A 17,853-nucleotide genomic window follows, 5' to 3' on the forward strand; every position below is an offset into this window, starting at 1 on the left:
CTTGACAAACTCCCGCCAGCCCTTCCTGATGGTGGCCATTCAACTCCTAGTCACCACAGCTGAAATTTCAGCTAAACAGCTTGGGCAGTAGACAAACACTTGGCAGAGACCTTAGTAGAACATATATTAGGACTTATGTCCCTGGTATCCAGAGAAGAAACAGACACCACCACCTTGAAGGACAAAGCCCGGATCAACTGGCTTCACTTCAGGTACCCAAACACCTGAACCACAGCATCTCAACAATGCATTCAAGAAACCGGAGAGACAAAGCCCTTCCAAGATAGGTTTGAATTTTTGAACAAATACTGACATCACCCCTGGGGGTGAGAAGACTAAAAATATACCTTTGTCTGAAAGGGCTCAATAAAGTGCTTCCATCTTGCAACTACAAGGTCATAAGTTTGACCGCAGAACTCACATAAAAAGACTAGACACAGTGATAGGACCTTATGACCCCAGGGCTGTAGGGGCAGAGAGACAGGTAGATCCATGGGCTTACAGGCCAGCCTAAGCTAATTGGTGGGTTTCAGGCCAATGAGAAACTCTGCCTCAAAACCCAAGGTGGAGATTTCCAAAAAGAACAACACCCGAGGTTTCCAATGGCCTGTACACACACATGCACGTATGTACTTGTGCAACCATACACACATGTGCTTGCACATGCACAAACACAAAAAGCACATGTACAACCATACATGCATGTATACCTGCTCACACACAAAATACCTGTGTCTGAATGCAAACCTCAGATTTAATAGTCTGCCCTAAGTACTGTGACCTCAGTGATGTACAAGCAACACCTCTGCTGTAAATGAAGACGAGCCATCCCTGTGTGAGTTGAGGTTGGGTGTGGTGAGGAAAGAGGACAGGGGGAGACAAAGGAAAAAAGGAAGAAGCCAGCAAAGTCCCCACATGAGCCTCATTACAGCTCATTCAGTCATGTGGCCTCCAGCTGTGCCTCATGCCAGATAAAGCCAATCCCAACAGAGTCCCCTTCATTCTCTCCTTGTTCTTCAGGAGAACGACATCTGTAGCAATTCCCAGGACTAAGTAATGCTACTAACTCCAGGACGCACACATGCCAATATTCTAAGGAATATTAGAGCTTGGGCCTTAGGGAGATAAAAAGAGCTGGCTGAGTGATGATGGGCCATGGGGGAAGGAGGCAGGCATTCTATCTCACAGTACTCTGGCCACGCATCAGAGTGACTGAATCGCACTCAGAGTGGCAGTTTTGTGAAGTTATTGCAGCACATCTTTGATGGGGGGGAGGGGTGTGATGCTTCCATTTAACCATTTGAGCCGGGATGATCTACTGACTGGCTGTCTAGCTGCCCACCAAGCCAAGCCAGCCTAAACTGTGGACACCTGGCAGTGCTTAGCCTGTCACAGGAGCAAGGGATACCTGACAGTCTGCACTCCAGGGCACTCTCATTTAGCAAGTCAGCCTGGACTAATCTGGAAGTTCCTTTCCTTTAGCAAACACCACCTGGTTGGGCCTGGCCTCACCAGAACAAAAGCTGGCCAGCGGCTGTCTGTCAAGAGACAGCAAACACTTCAGAATCAGGAGGGCAGAGGTCAACCACTCTCAGAAGCAACACATTCAGGACTACACAAGCCTGCAGAAGGAAGAAAACAGCTGCCTCAGGCTCTGCCCCTCCCTGTCACCTTTCTCCCTTAGGTCTCAGCCCAAAATGAACTTCAGGAAGGTCTGATTTCCCCTCTGAGGGTATGGCTGCTCAGTTGCACTTTCAAATACAGAAAAGGACATCACATTATTTTTACTAGAATAAGTAGTAAACTTAAAAATTGATAGGAGGGAGGACTCATGAATCTATAAGCTTGGCAAGTTTCACCCAAAGGCTTTGGGTGCCTTCCCTCCACTCTTAAGTAGTGCCACCATCAGACCTTAGGTAGGTCTAAGTTGGAGACCCACAGTGGAGATGGGAATTGCAATGAAGATGCTGGTAATCGCTTACATGGCGCCCATACACCCCAAGAGTTTCACAGGTGTTAGCTTGTCTAATCCTCATCACAGCCTTATAAGGGAAGTGAATGAAATAATAATCACTAATAATAGTAATATGTCATTCATAACATAAGAGTGATATGTAATGCTTATGACATCATAATAATGTATCACATATGTATAACAAGACAATCATAAAGATAATTGTCTCTGGTTTTTGTTTTTGGTTGTTTGTTTTGTTTTGTTTTTCAGATAAGCACTCTGGGAATCGAGGTGACTTGCCTGTGTGGGGTTGGCCTCAAGCCCAGACAGTCAGCCCCAACCAGGCAGAGTGCACGAAGCACAGCCCTAGCCTGCATCTTCCTAGTGCACACCAGTTCAGAGAACAGCAGAACATAGGGATCTTTGGAGTGCTCTGGGCTTGAACCCAGCTCTCCACTCCAAGGCATGACAGTGCATGCATCTTCCGTAAATAGGGATAATGACAATACCCCCCATGACTGTGCAAAGCTTTAAACTGGAAATCCAAACAAGCACCTCCCCCCTGGGCCGATGGCCAAGGTCACTTCATCCCTCTGCTCTCTAGCCTGGTTGCAAGTTTGAGTCAACTGAGAAACATTTACAACACCCAAGTCCAATCCCCCACCAACCATCCCTCTGTGTTACTACCCAAGAGGGCACTGGTCTGAAATCAGGAATGTCCTAGACCTCACCGGGAAATAAAATCTGAAGTCCCTTTGACCAATAGACACCCGGCATCCCCTCATCCAGAATTACAGAGCAGCTTTTAAAACCCTGAGGTTGTCACCTCCATCTCTGAAAGTGTAGATTCCCTCTAAATGCTGTTCTACTGGATAGGAGCGTTCTCACGCACGGGGATACTCCCCAACCTGGCTAAGCTTACCATGTCCTGTGACTCTCCCTACTCTTTATCACAATGACATCTTCATACACCTGCCACACGTCCGGACTCACGGAAGCCTCTCATCTCCTGGGCCCTAGGAGCTTTCTGAAGAGGCCCCTTACTGTCCCACCACTGCCAGCATGTAACATATCCTCCCCTGCTTTTGTACAAAAGCACTAGCCAGAAAACCGAGCAGGAGAGCCGGACTACTGAAAGAGTATTTAAACATCTCAGTTCATGCACAGGGCCACACACACACTTTGTGCTCGGGAGCCGTGGTACACTTTGCACTCTAAGAGGGCGCTGCTTCGTTCAAGGAGGCCGTGTGGCTATCGACAAATAGTGAAGGGAATACTGGGGTTGCCTGTGGAAACTGGCAGGGAAAAGAGAAAATAATCAGCCCACATTGGACAGAAGAGAAAAAAAAAAAAAAAACGCAGGTCTGGCCCTCAGAAAAGACAGCCAGCAGGGAGGACGAGGACCCAGCCATGCCAGTTTCCTGGCTCAGACTCCTATGCGTCTTGTCACGGCCCACTGCCAGTTGGCAGGGAGTGGCATGGAGGGCCCAGAATGGGGAAAGGCGGTGCAGAGGGGAGCCCTTTCCCAGAAAGTGAAGGTGCCCAACGACCCTAGTGCTCTCTGGACATCACCCTTCTCCTCAGTCCAGCAAGCGACCCAAGAAACCCACTGAGGCCTCACCTGTGTAAAGGAACCGTCCTCGCCACACTCCGGGACAAACACAGCCTCCTGAGGCTTCTTGGCCTGTTCCAAGGCCTGAGCCCTCTCCAGGCGACACTTGCTCTGGCCAGCATCTAAACCGGGAGAGGAGTACATCGTATGTTTCCCTTGGATTCCACACAGAAGCCAGCGCCCAAAATGGCTGCCCCATGGCAGGAACTATGAGCAACACCCTCCACCCCGAGGGAGGGGCGGCATGCCACCAGGCTGATGGACAGTGAGAGCAGTCCCTGTGCCCACGGATGGCTGCTTGGGCTCACCTTCCTCTCAATGCTATACTTAGAAAAGTTAGAGGAGAAGCCCAGGCGCTCTCTCTCTTTTTTTTTTTTTTTTCTCTCAAATGCTCATGGGGTGATGGGTGGTTTCCATTACTATTCCCAGGCTTTTCTAAAACTAATAATTCTGGGAACTGCAAAAAAAAAAAGAGTGTGATGGTGAATACCTTTAATGCCAGTCCTAGGAAGGCGCTAAGGGACTGTCTGTAGTCAACCTGGGCCACATAGTGAGCGAGTGCCAGGCCAGCTAGGGCTACATACAATGCTAGCACTTTCTTGAAACACCCAAATGTCTGGGACAGCCTGCTAGCCTCCTGCATTTCCTGTGACGGCTTTAGGCAATCCAGGGTCACAAGCTCATATATCTACAGACTCAGGAAAGCAACTGTGTGAGAAAAACCACGCTCAGTGCTTAGAAGCCAGAAGGAGGATTGGGGATTGTAACAAACCAGAAAACAAGCTCTGCTTTAGGGGCTGGAGGAGGTTCCTCAGCTCTGGCTGTGTCACTTTGCTCCAGCAAACCTGGTAGTACCAGACTGACGATTTTGGAAGAGAGGAACAGAAAGCCAGATTTGTTGTGGTGGTCGAATCTCCCAATTTTTAAATGTTATCTCAAATATTTTTCATGTTTTAAAGCAGATCAAACAAAACACTTCCGAGAATCAACAATTTGGAATCCCTATTCCAGAGCCAGCAGTAATGTATTGTGTCTCCATTTTGAAACAAAACCACAAACAAGACACTGGCCAGAGAGCTCCTGGCTCCTCCCTGTGGCAGTGTCTGAAGCAGGGAAGCGTTCTCTTCAGGCACTGCCCTCTTCCTTCCTTCACACTGATGGAACGCATACAGGAACAGAAGAGTAAGCCAAAAGCATTCAAGCTCCAAAGAGCATATGATGGTTCAGGAGCTGCAGCCCCAGCAGCCTTTGCTGGCTGAGTGTGGGTCACTCACCTTTGCATCTACCTCGATGGACCACACCCAGGGCTGGGTCCCGACACTTGGCTCTCTGGAACTCACACATGGACTCATAGGACCTGCCATCAGAGGCGCAGATGGGTTTAGCTTGAGTCCTGGAGCAGTGGAGGTTGCATTGAGGATCACGGTCACTTATTAGAAACTACATTAGGAGAAAAAAAAAGATGAAAAGACACAGAGGTTATTTTTGCAAGAAAAAAAAATGTGAGAAACCCATGGCTTACAGTATTGGCTTGTTCTTAGTTATAAAACCCTAGAGATGAAGGAACCAAATAGATACCAAGTCTATCTAAGGAAGGCTTCCTGTATACACCCTAAGGATAGTGGAGTCCATTTATTGACCATAAACAGGCTGTGCCAAGTGATACACATGGATCTTGTCAGTCTTCACAACTACCCTGTGAAATAGAACCCCTGACTTTGTAGATAAGGAAACCACAGCCTGGAAAGGTGTGACTGGACCAATGTCACACAGCTGTGAAGAGTGGGGATCTCAGGCCAAGCCTAAATCCATGGGAAATAAAATCAAAGCCTTAACCTACAAGATAGTCATCCTTTCCACCCGCAGGGACAGCTACTGCAACCACTATTTAGACTTCTTAAAACCAGCACTCAGTCTCCAACTTCTGTGTGGAAAGCTTTATATATTAAAGAATACCATTGAACCCTCCAGATCTATTGCCTGCCCATTACTCTCTAGGGGAATACATATAAACTTAGTGAATTTCTATAAGGAAATTATTTCCTGATTTCAAACCTGTCAATGATAATGATCAGCTTGGGAAACACGGAGTCAAACAGAATTCTTCAGGATCGTAATTCTCAGACACCTTCAGTAAACCTTTATGCACGGTTACCCTCCAAGTCCTACGGGGACTGAAAGGTAACTAACTACAAAGTATTCACCACTTCTCCTATTGAGCTGTAGAGTCAAATCTAAAGCTGAACTGCTCTCGGTTATTTATCTGACCAGTTAAAAACTAAAAGTAGTACTTAGAGACGCCACTAAGTCATACCTAGGTTCTTGCAGCTTCTTGCAGAATTCACTCTATGGTCAGCATGTGTGCAAAGCACAGGAAGAAAAGATATGCCAGGCACAGGAATCGTGCGTGAAAAAGCTTTGTGACGAGTGTGATCCAGCTGTCAACTGACTGCAGCTATCAGCGATGAAAATGAGAAGGACCACCCAGCTGAGCCCAGTCCTGCAACAGAACTGGGGCTAATCCACTGTTTAGAGCTGGCACATTTTGTGACTGTGCCCTACAGCAATTAGTAGCAAGACTAAGAAGCATACTTGACAATAAATCTTCCAGACTTATCAAACCAGAGACCCCCTTTGTCAGGGAACCACTGTTAACAGCTGTAATTGCTCAAGTACAACCTGTGAACTTCTTTCTACTGAGTGGCCCCTAGTGAAGCCGGCTAGGACTGGGTGGGACCCACAGCCAAGCCTTGGGCAGACACTGCAGTCCGGTGGTCCTCAACCTTCCTAATGTTGCAGCCCTTTAATACAGTTCCTCATGTTTCAGTGACCTCCAACCATAAAATGATTTTGTTGCTACTTCATACCTGCAATTTTGCTGCTGTTATGAATTGTAATGTAAATATCTGATATGAAGGATATCTAATATACAACCCCCAAAGGGGTCATGATCCATAGATTGAGAACCGCTACTGTAAGCTCTCTCAGTAGGACTTGAAGACAAGATGCCTGGCAAGGTCATGAGCACACTTGTGGCCATGGGCACTGTTGGTGATGACAGTATAATTGCCCCAGGCTGGCAGATGGTAGAAGGTGTGAGTACAGGTCTATCTGGGATGTACTGTAGTCCCACTGTGTGAAGCAAATAGATAAGAGCCTGATGACACTTTCGCAGAACCACAAAAAGAAAATGCTGGAAACAACTGCCCACCACATACATTTGAAGAACCCCAGGGTGCCCATTATTCCACAGAGCACACCCCAGCTATGGAGTGTAATGATAACTCTTTCCACGAGCCTCCCGAAACCTGCTGCCATGCTAGGGCCCCCAAACAACACACAGAGTCTTATGTTATTTACAATGCTGCTGGCCAATAACTAGGATTTCTTACATGCTAGCTCAGTCTTAATTATCAACCATAACTACTAATCTATATAGTTTATAAAGACTTATCTTTTCAAGGATGCCAGCGGCATGCGTCCTCTCTTGCTGGGATCACATGACCACTCCTTATTACATTTCCCAGAATCCTCCTTCTCTTCTAGTCCCACCTAACTTGCTCCCCTATTGGCCAACAGTGCTTTGTTTATCAACTAATAAGACAAACATATACACAGGAGGACTTCCCCCATCATCTCCTCTCTTCTTTCTAAATAAAAAGAAGGGTTTTAACATTAGCATAGTAAAACCCTGTACTAAGGCAGGATTCTCAGTGCAGGAAGGTAGCAATGAGGAGGGACAGTGTGGTTTGGTCTCTCAGAAGCCTATGATTGCCACACTGAGGGTGCCTTAATGGGAATGGAGAGAGCATCAACCTGACCTCTGTATACCAGCCTCAGTCCTGGATCCCTGCTTAAAACTCTCAAGGTGTCCAGATCAAGAGTGTTCCAGGTTGACAGTGTGTGACCCCAGGCCCCTCCCTGGCCTCAGTGATGGCATCTCTGTGCCCTTTGCTTACCACTGTTTACACAGCCTCTCTGATCATCTAGCCAGCTCCATTCCCCCCCCCCCCCCGGCCTCCAGATGTGCCCCTCCTCCATCTGCTCTCACCCCGCTCTGCCTTTGGGCTCCTACCTTCCCCCCCCCAGGCTTCTCCGACTCCCACAGGTGAGGACAGTCATCATCACAATCTCTCACAATTCATGCTTCCTGTATGGTCTGAGACCATGAATTTATTTATGTGACCTGATTGACAATGGGATCCCCAACTTGTAGCTAAGAGGTTGAAGGAAAAGACATGGCTAGAGGAAGTCAGGGTTCACAGCCTACTGATGGCAGTCTGGGAGGCCTGTTACTATACAACTCAGTTCTGGTAAGTCCACATGAGAAGTACCCCTACATTTGTTCCACAATAGTCAAGCAGTCCAGCATTGTGCTTAGATGCTTAGTTGTCTTTTCCTCCAATGTCTCCATGGCAATACAGCAGGCAGAGGTGGCCCAGAGCTCCCTGTCTTGATGTCACCTCAGAACAGAAGGCTCTTGAGGGTAGGGTGAGTGAGTCTGAGGCTCTTAGCTCCCAACTTGAAGCCAGATCTCCGCAGCAGGGTGGGTGTTCCAGCTTACTGTGTTGGTCTGTAGTGTGAGCAGTAATGTGGCCTGGCAGTTGGGAGCATGAAGGCAGACCATGAGCATAGATTCCAGCACCCACACAGGCACTGTTGAGTCTTGGGGAAGCTGCCTGTGTTTTCTGGCCCTGAGACAATGTTTTCTAGTCTGCAATAATGAAGATACTAACATTGCCCTGCCTTGTGTTATTGAGAAGATCAAATTAGCTAACAGTGCCTAAATCATCTGTAAGTTTTTGCTCATCTTTGAAATTTAAACAGTGTGGTTTTCTTTTTAAGACAACACACCAAGGGAGAGACAAAGTTTCTTTTTAAACCAGCAGAGGTTGCCTTGTCTGCTCTGCTGCTCACAGAGGACAGCTACAGGCGTCACCGTGGCATTGAACTACAGGTCATAAATTCAGTTTGGAAATGGCTTGTTCTGAGCCAAAAGAGACTCTGTGCCAGAGACTAGCCTGACAACAAGGGGAGCACTCTGTCCGCAGACAGACAGGTTACAGAGTCTCAGAGCCACACCTTCCCGGCCCATGGAGGTGGTCTCAGTGTCGGTAGGGCTCCCACAAGATGCCTGTCTCAAATTTACTGGCCCCTAGGGTGCTAAAAACTTCGGGGACAGCATAGGGTGGTGGCTAAAGACCATCTTCAATCAACTGTAGACCCTTGTTGTTGTGTGTTTGGGGAACTGCGTGTATTTGTTACTGCTTTCAAAACACAGGCTGAGCTCTATAAAATGGGGCTTTAGCAAGGTCCCTCTGACCTCGCAAAAGAGATCACCCTTCATCCTTGAATACTCAGAATGAGGTGGTCCTCCCATCTGCCCATTTATTCTGTAGCCAGGAAGCCAGGATAAAAGGGGGCACTAGTGAAAGAAGAAACGCATTCAACATATACTCTGCTCACAGTGAACTTCCACTCTAGAATAAGACACCAGGCAAGCAGTTACCACACTAACATGTGAGCCGGGAAACCAAGAGGGGATATGATCTTAGAAGCTTGCAATACTACAGAGCCACACAGTTCCAACGAATTTTCCTGACAATGGAATGCTCTCTCTAATACACTGGCCACAGAACACACGTGATTATATAGCAAATGCAACTAAGGGACCAAATATGTAGTTGTGTTTAATTTCAGATGACTATGTGTGAATCGTAGCTACCATATGCAATAGCCCAGCCATGAAGTTAATAAGTCAGGAGGAGGAGGATGGTCCTTAACTGAGTTTTCGTTTCTGCTTTCTGAAACAGGGTCTCACTATGTTACTCAGTCTGGCCTTGACCTTGCATTCTGCCTGCTTTCATCTCCTATGTGTGTATGGCCATATCCACTCTTAAGTGAGCTTTTCCTAGAGCCAGGCTAAGACTCATTGAACTAAAGCAAAGAGAGGTCTTGAGGGTAATTTCTGCATTCTGATAATGGACAGTAACTCAACTTTGTCATAGTCCAAATGAAGTCCTGAAGGTAATTTTTTCTCCCATCTTGCAAGTCATAGTAGGTACAGGCTGGAATCATTGAATGGAGCCATGTTTATGGTCAGTGCTCACAGCACACAGATAAAACTCAGAAAAATTAAAGCAATCATGATTGGCAGGAATTTTTGGTGATGTCAGGAGGGCCAATTATTCTCCCCCAATTATCCAAACACTTAAGTCATATCCTTAAGGATGAAAACTACATTTTTATTTAAAAAATAAAAAACCCTCCTTCCTAACCAAGAGACAAGAAAAGCAAAATAATAATGATGTTAAATATGATTGCAAAACATAAAAACCAAACAAAGGCTCCAGAGCAATTGTGCTGCTGGAATTGTCTCTCCCACACCTTCTCCCTGGGGACTGGAGAATTCCAAACATTTTGTGTTGTGCTCACATTTGCAAAGTAGGGCAGACACTTGACATACATATAAACAAGTCACCCTCCCTATTAGAAAGGCTACTCACCAGGGACTGCCTCTGTCATGGGGAGGAACGAGGGCAGACAAAAATCAAGGCGGAATCAATAATCCCTTCCATCCAAAATGCACAGACTGATCCCTGCCTTTCGGTCTCCAGCAGAGCAGAGTTAAAAAATAAATAAATAAATAAATAAATAAAAACCCTGATGCAGCTTCTGCACAAAGAGACCACCCCAACACCACAAGCTGTGTCAGATTTGACCGGCTGCCAAGTTTTCATGACAATGTAGTAAACAATAGAGACAGCTAAGGCTCAATCTGGGAGGAGATGTCCAATTCTTTCTAATACAAACAGTTCTCTAGCCTTAGCTTCCACCTGCTATTTTGTTATTTTATCATCATTGTGGTGTGTGTGCATCAGAAGAGGGTACCAGTTCATCTGACACTGGAGTTACAGGCAGTTGTGAGATGCCCGGTATGGGTTCTAGGAACCAAACTTGGGTCTGTGGAAAAGCCACAAGCACTCCTAACCACTGAGCTCTCCAGCCTCGTACCCCAACTAAGTTTTTAAACAGCTGTTTATCTGATAACAGATAGAGATGTTTTTCTATTTTTCTCAGCTGTTAAAGAGGTAGCAGAAGTCATACTAAACAATGTAGTCAGTGGGTTTGGGAGAATGAAGCCTGCATTATGGAATAGGAGTGACATTTCTCTTTGTAATAGCATACTCAAAAATCACAAACTAAATCCAACCTGATTTGAGGCTTTTTTTTCCCCATGAATTCACATATAGCACAGCTCCTTTTCATTTCCTTTTTTTCTATTGTTAGAAAGCAAACCACCGCTGAGTTTAATAGCTTTGAACAATTTGTTTCTCATAACTCTGCAGGCTGGCAGGGCTCAGCTGGGAGGTTCTTCTGCTCCACATAGTAGTGAGCTTGACTGCGCTTGGCCAATGCTGGAATGTCCACCGTGATTCTACATGCTGACCTTATCTGGGATGTCAGGAATAGTTGTGGACTGGCTAGGATTCTCTTATCCATCATGACTCACTCGGTCCTTTACCTGTCACCTGGCTGACTCTCTGACACCAGCCTTCCCTTCCCATTAAGTTGCAGTTCCACACTGCCACGGAAGTTATCATGTAAGCCTCAAACACAGAATGGTAAGAGAGCTGCTGGGCATTGGTGGTGCACACCTTTAATCCCAGCTCTCGGGTAGCAGGCAGATCTCTATGAGTTTGAAGCCTGCCTGGTCTACAGGGTGAGTTCAAAGACAGGCTCCAAAGCTACAGAGAAACCCTGTCTTGAGAAACAAACAAACAAACAAAAAATGGTAAGAGAGCTAAGCAGGCACTTGCTTCCAAGACCAATGACCTGTATCAATCTCAGGAACCCAGATGACGGAAGGCGAGAACAACTACACAGGTTATTCTCTGACCTCTGTAAGCATGTCTCCTCCCACATATATGAATAAACACATTTTAACAAAATAAAATTTTAAATAGTAAATGCTTTCATATTTTAAGCATTAGCATACAAAAACCCTCAACAGATTGCATTATCATTTATCAGCTTATGTATCTATAAAAGACTGAGCCTTATTTCTCTTTATATAGGTAAAGCATAACACACTGTCTAAACCAAAACAGTTGCTCAATACATGTCTGAAGAACAAACAGATAAACATCAAGCCTTAACCTAAGATGTCACAGATAAGAGGATCCTTTCATGTGTGGCCTTGCTGGAGGAGGTGTGTCACTGAGAGAAGGCTTTGAGATTTCAAAAGACTTGCACCATGCCAGAGAGAGAGAGAGAGAGAGAGAGAGAGAGAGAGAGAGAGAGAGATTGTGATTGTGGATCAGACGTAAGCGCTGGGCTACTGTTCCAGTGCCATGGCTGCCTGCCTGCTACCATGCTCCCCACCACATGGTCACTCTACTCATCTGGAACTGAAAGTCTCAAATAAACGCTTTCTAGAAGAAGAGAAAGAAGAAAGAAGAAAGAAGGAAGAGGAAGGAGAGGAGGACAAGGAGGAGGAGGACACAGAGAGGATGAGAAGGATGACAATGAGGAAGAGAACAAGGAGAAGATGAGGAGGATGGCAATGAAGAGGAGGACAAGGAGAGGATGAGGAGGACGATAACAAGGAGGAGGACAAGGAAAGGATGAAGAGGAAGGAAGCTCCTGTAAAAAGAGATGCTTCTTTGTCTAACCTAAAGTTTAAAGCTTTCATATGTGCAGACGGTTCTTTCCTTTCTTTTACAAAACATCTACCAGGTAAGGAAGTTCATACCAAAGCAGTATTTTCCCCCACAAATGTAAGGAAACGGAAAACTCCCAAGTCACTGAAAATAAGGTGTGTACTACTGAGATAGTGTGCCTGTCCCAAAAAGCAGTAGTCACTAGATGATCATGAAATTCAGGCTCCAGTTGCATGGCCTCACTTTCCTCATAGAGACCTGGGGGAGTTGTGGCACCATCCTGGGCGTGCGACATCTCGCCCTCAAGTTGGACCGTGACCTGAGATACCTCTGGTTGCTGAGCCTGAGATGAGTATATGTCAAGATAGAAAACTGACAATCGTGCAGCCAACATCATTAGCACACTGGCTTCTCTAACAGCTCCTGGACACATGCATTTGATTGAGAACACCAGCCAGATGATAAAAAGATTCGTTTTTAAGTCCATTTTCTGATGCACTGAATTCATTTTTCTTCAGATGCAGTTTTGTCAATACCAGTGAATTATCTGCATCTGCAAATGCCCAGATTACCTTCTTGGGACGAAAGGAAGGTGAGAAACCCTGCCCGTCACAATTATAGCACAGCTGGATTGCTCCTTCCTGCCTCAAGACCCTGCACATGCTGAGTAAGCTCCCTGAAGCCTCCACCTCACAGACTCCCAAATCTTCCTCTCCTTCCAGTGCAAATGCTGCTGCCTTGGGCATCTCATGAACTCTTCTGGCCTATGATTAAATGATAGGTTTAATTGCACTTTTTTGTACACTAGGTTGAAAGCTCCCCACAAGCAGAACCTAAGATCTGGGTATCACACCACTGGATGCCCAGTGTGCAGCAGGAACCTTGCCCCACACAGTTCTTACATAAACATTTGCTGAGTGGATGAATGACAGAGGAGACCGAGTGCAAGAGAACTAAGCCAGTCAGTAATATAGTCCTCTAGGTCTGATGTTAGGGGCCCAGAGTCTTTCACCTCACGCCACTGCCACCCTCAACATAGAGGTATCAGAGGCAGGTCAAGGGGCAAGAGCTCTTGACTCACAGAGAGAAGAGGGCAAGGTTCTAGAAGGGAAAAGAAAAGAACTTCCCTAAAAGAGGAGTGTTTTCCTCAAAGTTCACCTCAAGATTTTAGCATTTCTTGGTAGTAAATTTGCTACCACAAGGAAAAATGGTGGAAAAAAATCTTGGAGTGCCAGGGGCAAAAAGGGAAACACCAGAGAGATGGCTCAGTGGTTAAGAGCACTAGCTGCTCTTCCAGAAGACCTGGGTTCAATTCCCAGGACTCATATGGCAGCTAACAACTATCTGTAACCCCAGGGTATCCAACACTCTTGCACAGACAAATGTGCGCATAAAATTTAAAAAGGCAGGGGGACACTAAGTTAGAGAAGCCTACTACTATGGAAGCATAGATATACATATACACATATCCATACACACACACACATATATATATATATATATATATTATATATATATATATATATACACACACACACACACACCACACACACACACACACATATAATATATATATATATATATATATATATATTATATATGGAGAGAGAGAGAGAGAGAGAGAGAGAGAGAGCACTAAAATGAAGTCACCCTATAAATGAGCAACAATGCCCCTACTAGACATCACGGGCTAACAAATAAAAGCCCAATGAGTTACCTCTTTTAGAGCTATTGGCAAGTAAGGTCCCATAGACCCCCAAATATTATAGGCTATTGCTATTGCCCTTCTTCCAGAACTTGACAGCAAGATCCTAGTGCTGAAGACATTACATAATTGAGTCACAGAACATGGAGAAATCAAATTGGTACTTACCTGGAAGCTTTATCACTACTGGCTAGCTTTGATAGCATGGAAATGTACTATACATGCTACCAGAGGACAAAACCAATCATCAGTCTTATCCAGCTAGGAACCCTGAAAAACTACAATAACAACTGGCATGGTAAGATATACCCGCTGGTGCAATAGTGGCATGAGCATTAAGGGAGTGACCAAACTAACTGTATTTCTAACTGTATTTAAGCCCTGCTACCCAAGCTGAAAGCCATGCCTGGCAGCGTTATCAGGCCAAGAACCTGAATATAGACACGTCATAGGCCCTAGAAGAGAACCTACTACTATTATTCTGCTAAATGGACATAGTGTTAAGCTAACTCCTAATGACGTAGGAGCTATACCCATAGATTAGTGCATTTATCAACCATCATTAGAGAAGTTTCTATTTGCAGCAGATGGTGATTAACATGAAGACTCGTGACTAGTGAACCTGCAGAGAAGGTTCAACCCTAAATGGAGCATCTAAATCACACTCCCTCCTCCCAAGGCTCCAAAATCATTGCAGAAGAGGGGATGGGAAGAAAAGCTAGAAATAGTGGATGACTACAAGGAACCTTTTTCTGGACACAGCAGGGCAGTAGCACATATGAGCTCCCAACAGCTGTGATAGCATGTACAAGATTTGTGCACACTCAAGCTAGACCAAACCCCAGCATGAAGAAATGGGGTGGGCATAGTTACCCCTCTAGTTGAGGAGTCACTGGCAATTAATAGCTACTGGAAGAGGAGAGTCAATTGAGTTTTATTTTGGTTTTTGTTTTAAGAGTGCAGTCCCTGCTTTGGGGAGCCCCTTTTGAGGGCCTTACCCTGCCTGGGAAGTGGAGGGGGGATGGCTAGGGGCAGGTGGGATGTTGGGGGGGAGGGGAGGTAGAGGGAGAAGGGATTGACATCTGAAGCAAGCTTGTTCCTAATTTGAACTAATAAAATAAAAAAAAAAAAAGAAGAAAACAAACAAACAAAAGAGTGTAATCCCTGGTAGGTGGGTCATGCTCCAGTGAGAACCACACATCCAAGGGTGTATATGCAGCACACATTGGACTGATGGACTTAAAAAAAAAATGAAAACACAAAGTTGGGTAGGTAGAAAAGGGGGTATGGAATAGATCTGGGGAAAGTTGAGCAAGGGGGTGAATATGACCAAAACACAGTATACAAAATTCTCCAAGTGGGATTCAGCTGCAGTCTCTTCCACTGCAACCAAAGGACCAACTGCCAGTTGCCACTTGCTTTACCATCTGTGACAGCAGACCTTGGCCTTTTCCTCCCGGGCCAGCTGCATCACGGAGACACAGAGCAGTTTCCATTAAAGCATCACTCACCTACCCGCCCACTATCAGATCCATCATCCACATGGAAACCCGCATCCCCACTTCAGTCACCTCGCATTCACCGTTCCCTGACCCCACGACCACTGCATTTACACAGGTGCAAAGGAGGGCCCTGGCCCACAGCTTCAGAGTGGGCCTGGGGGAGACGGCGGAGTGGAGATAAGGGAGGTCAAAGGGAAGGGGAGGCCTGGCAACATGCTGGTCTGCTCTTCCTCGACATACCTCCACCACCATTAAAGGGCTTTTCACGCTGCTGAGGGAAAGCAGACACACACACACACACACACACACACACACACACACACGCACACACACACACACACACCTCCAGCTGTGGGGCAGCTGGAACCACTTCTGTTGTTTTAGCCAGCAGAGGCCTGACCTTTGTCACCACTACCACCCCCTCCCCCAGGGAAGGATTTAATGGTCACTTCACCCACCCAGCTAGTTTCCCTACTCTACTGTGACCACCCAGAGCCCTGAGATGGCTTGTCAAAGCCAGAGAAGACACTTTCACCAGGTGCCACCAGGGAGGATGATGTGGGACTCAACAGATCTGAGGAAGCAGCTAGGACCCTGGATCTAAAATGACCCCACATTTCAACTTAAATCTACCATGTCTGTACTCCAAAACCCACACCACAGGGCAGTCACAGTGAGTTATTATTCTAAGTAAAAGAAGCTAGACTCAAAATCGATATAGCAAACGATTCTACTTCTATGATGTTCTGGAAAACAGGCAGAAATTGTATCAATGACTACCAGGGCCTGGAAGGGGAGGAGGGTGGAAATGCTCTCTCTCTCTTGATTGCACAGGGTCTTAAAAGCCCAAAGCTGTCTTTTGATTTCACCTTTCAACAGCTGACAGTCATGGAAGGGAAGTAAAGGACTAGATTAGACTCGTGTTCTAGAAATACCCAGCAGGGCCAGGAAAAATAACAAGGAGATTGACCAAGGAGAGAAACGAGAAGAAGGGAGTGTGCTTAGTTAGGCTCATGAAGTGGATGGGTGTCACATGTCATAAACATGGCAAACCTGAAGCCACGGGCAACCTCCAAGAACTGCGGTCTCGCCACAGCAAGTAATGCCCAAGTCTCAGTCTGATTTTTTGGAGCCCAGTACGCTGCCTTCTCCCTGGGGGCTGGTTATCTTAGGCTAAAAAGCAAATGAACGAGGAGGGGTCTGAAGCCACCAGTCATCCTAAGAGCTCTAGAATCTAAGCCGCCATCTGCAGGGGAAGGGTCTGCTGCATCCTAGGCAATGTTTCCATCATTTCCTGTGGGGCTTCCATGAGGCCAGGAAGGGAACGATGCATTGCTAGAAGCCTGCCTTTTCCTGGGTGAATGTAACCTCACAGCTTCAACTCCCTTTGGGTTTCAGTCTTGTCTGTGCACCAGAAGGGCAGCAAACATTTTCAGCACAGAAGGGGAGCATTTGTTTTCGTTTCCTGATCACAATCCCCAGTCACTAACTACCTAGTTAAAATCCCCAGTCACTAAATACCAGCCAACAGAACTCAAGAAACAAGAGCTGCAGAAAGCCATGTGCCCACCCCTTCCTTGTCCCTCAGTCTTCCAACAGCATAAATAAAAACTCGTGTTCCAAATCAAATAAACAGAGGACTCTCCAGAACCCAGGACCCAGATTTTTCTAATCCCATCAGACCACCAGCACTGGAGGAAAGTAAAGATGAAGATGATAGTATGAGCCATGGGGCCATCGTGTACTTGGGGTCATCCAAGAGGTTGTGGATTATGTAAGGGATGACTTGGCCTTTTGGGGTACAGAGACAAAGAAGACATTGAGGGCATTCCTGGGGGCCTGCTTTGTTCTAAGTGCTCTGCCCTTCAGCCCTATGACACACATCTGGCAATAAGGGATTGCTAAATTGGCACTATCTCTCCAGTTGGCAGGAGTTGCTTATTCAACCATGGCTAGGGCTCCTTACAAGGTTATCCTGAGAACCTCCACAAACACTGCCCAGTGATGTGTTCCAAGACTGCCTGGAGCATTACTAAGAAATATCTACTGTGCCACTGGGCATCCAGACTGCTGGCAACCTCTGGTCAGCATTGCTTGTCCTTGCAGCACCACGCTCATTGTGTTTTACCATCATTGTGTTTTAATCACAGAGATGTGTAATGAGTGTTTCACACCTGGGAGACTAAGGGTTTAGTCAGGACTAATGACCACGGCCGGGGTTGATCCCAATCTTGCCGGGTTCTAAGCATCGCATGAGCCCTGCAGCTTGGAGAATTCAGAAATAAACAGTATTGTTTACATGGGAAATGGACACACAGATGAGATTCTGGGCAAAGTGGGAGGTGTAGAAGCCTAAAGGTGTTGAAAAGATTAAAGACCCACTGAGAGACCCTGAGCACTCACAGAGCTATCTCAGC

General features: G+C 46.2%; 1 protein-coding gene across 1 annotated transcript in view; it reads right to left on the minus strand.

Moving 5' to 3' along the window:
- Window positions 1-17,853, minus strand: part of Smoc1 (SPARC related modular calcium binding 1) — a 152,713-nt gene that overhangs the window by 72,509 nt on the left and 62,351 nt on the right. The window contains exons 2-3 of the mRNA XM_035445868.1: window positions 4,841-5,006; window positions 3,576-3,688 (exon numbers count right to left, since the gene is read on the minus strand). Of these exons, the coding sequence (XP_035301759.1) occupies window positions 3,576-3,688; window positions 4,841-5,006 (279 nt within the window). The remainder of the gene's footprint in view (window positions 1-3,575; window positions 3,689-4,840; window positions 5,007-17,853) is intronic.

Source organism: Cricetulus griseus, chromosome 5 (genome assembly GCF_003668045.3).
Source record: "Cricetulus griseus strain 17A/GY chromosome 5, alternate assembly CriGri-PICRH-1.0, whole genome shotgun sequence".
NCBI lineage: Eukaryota > Metazoa > Chordata > Mammalia > Rodentia > Cricetidae > Cricetulus > Cricetulus griseus.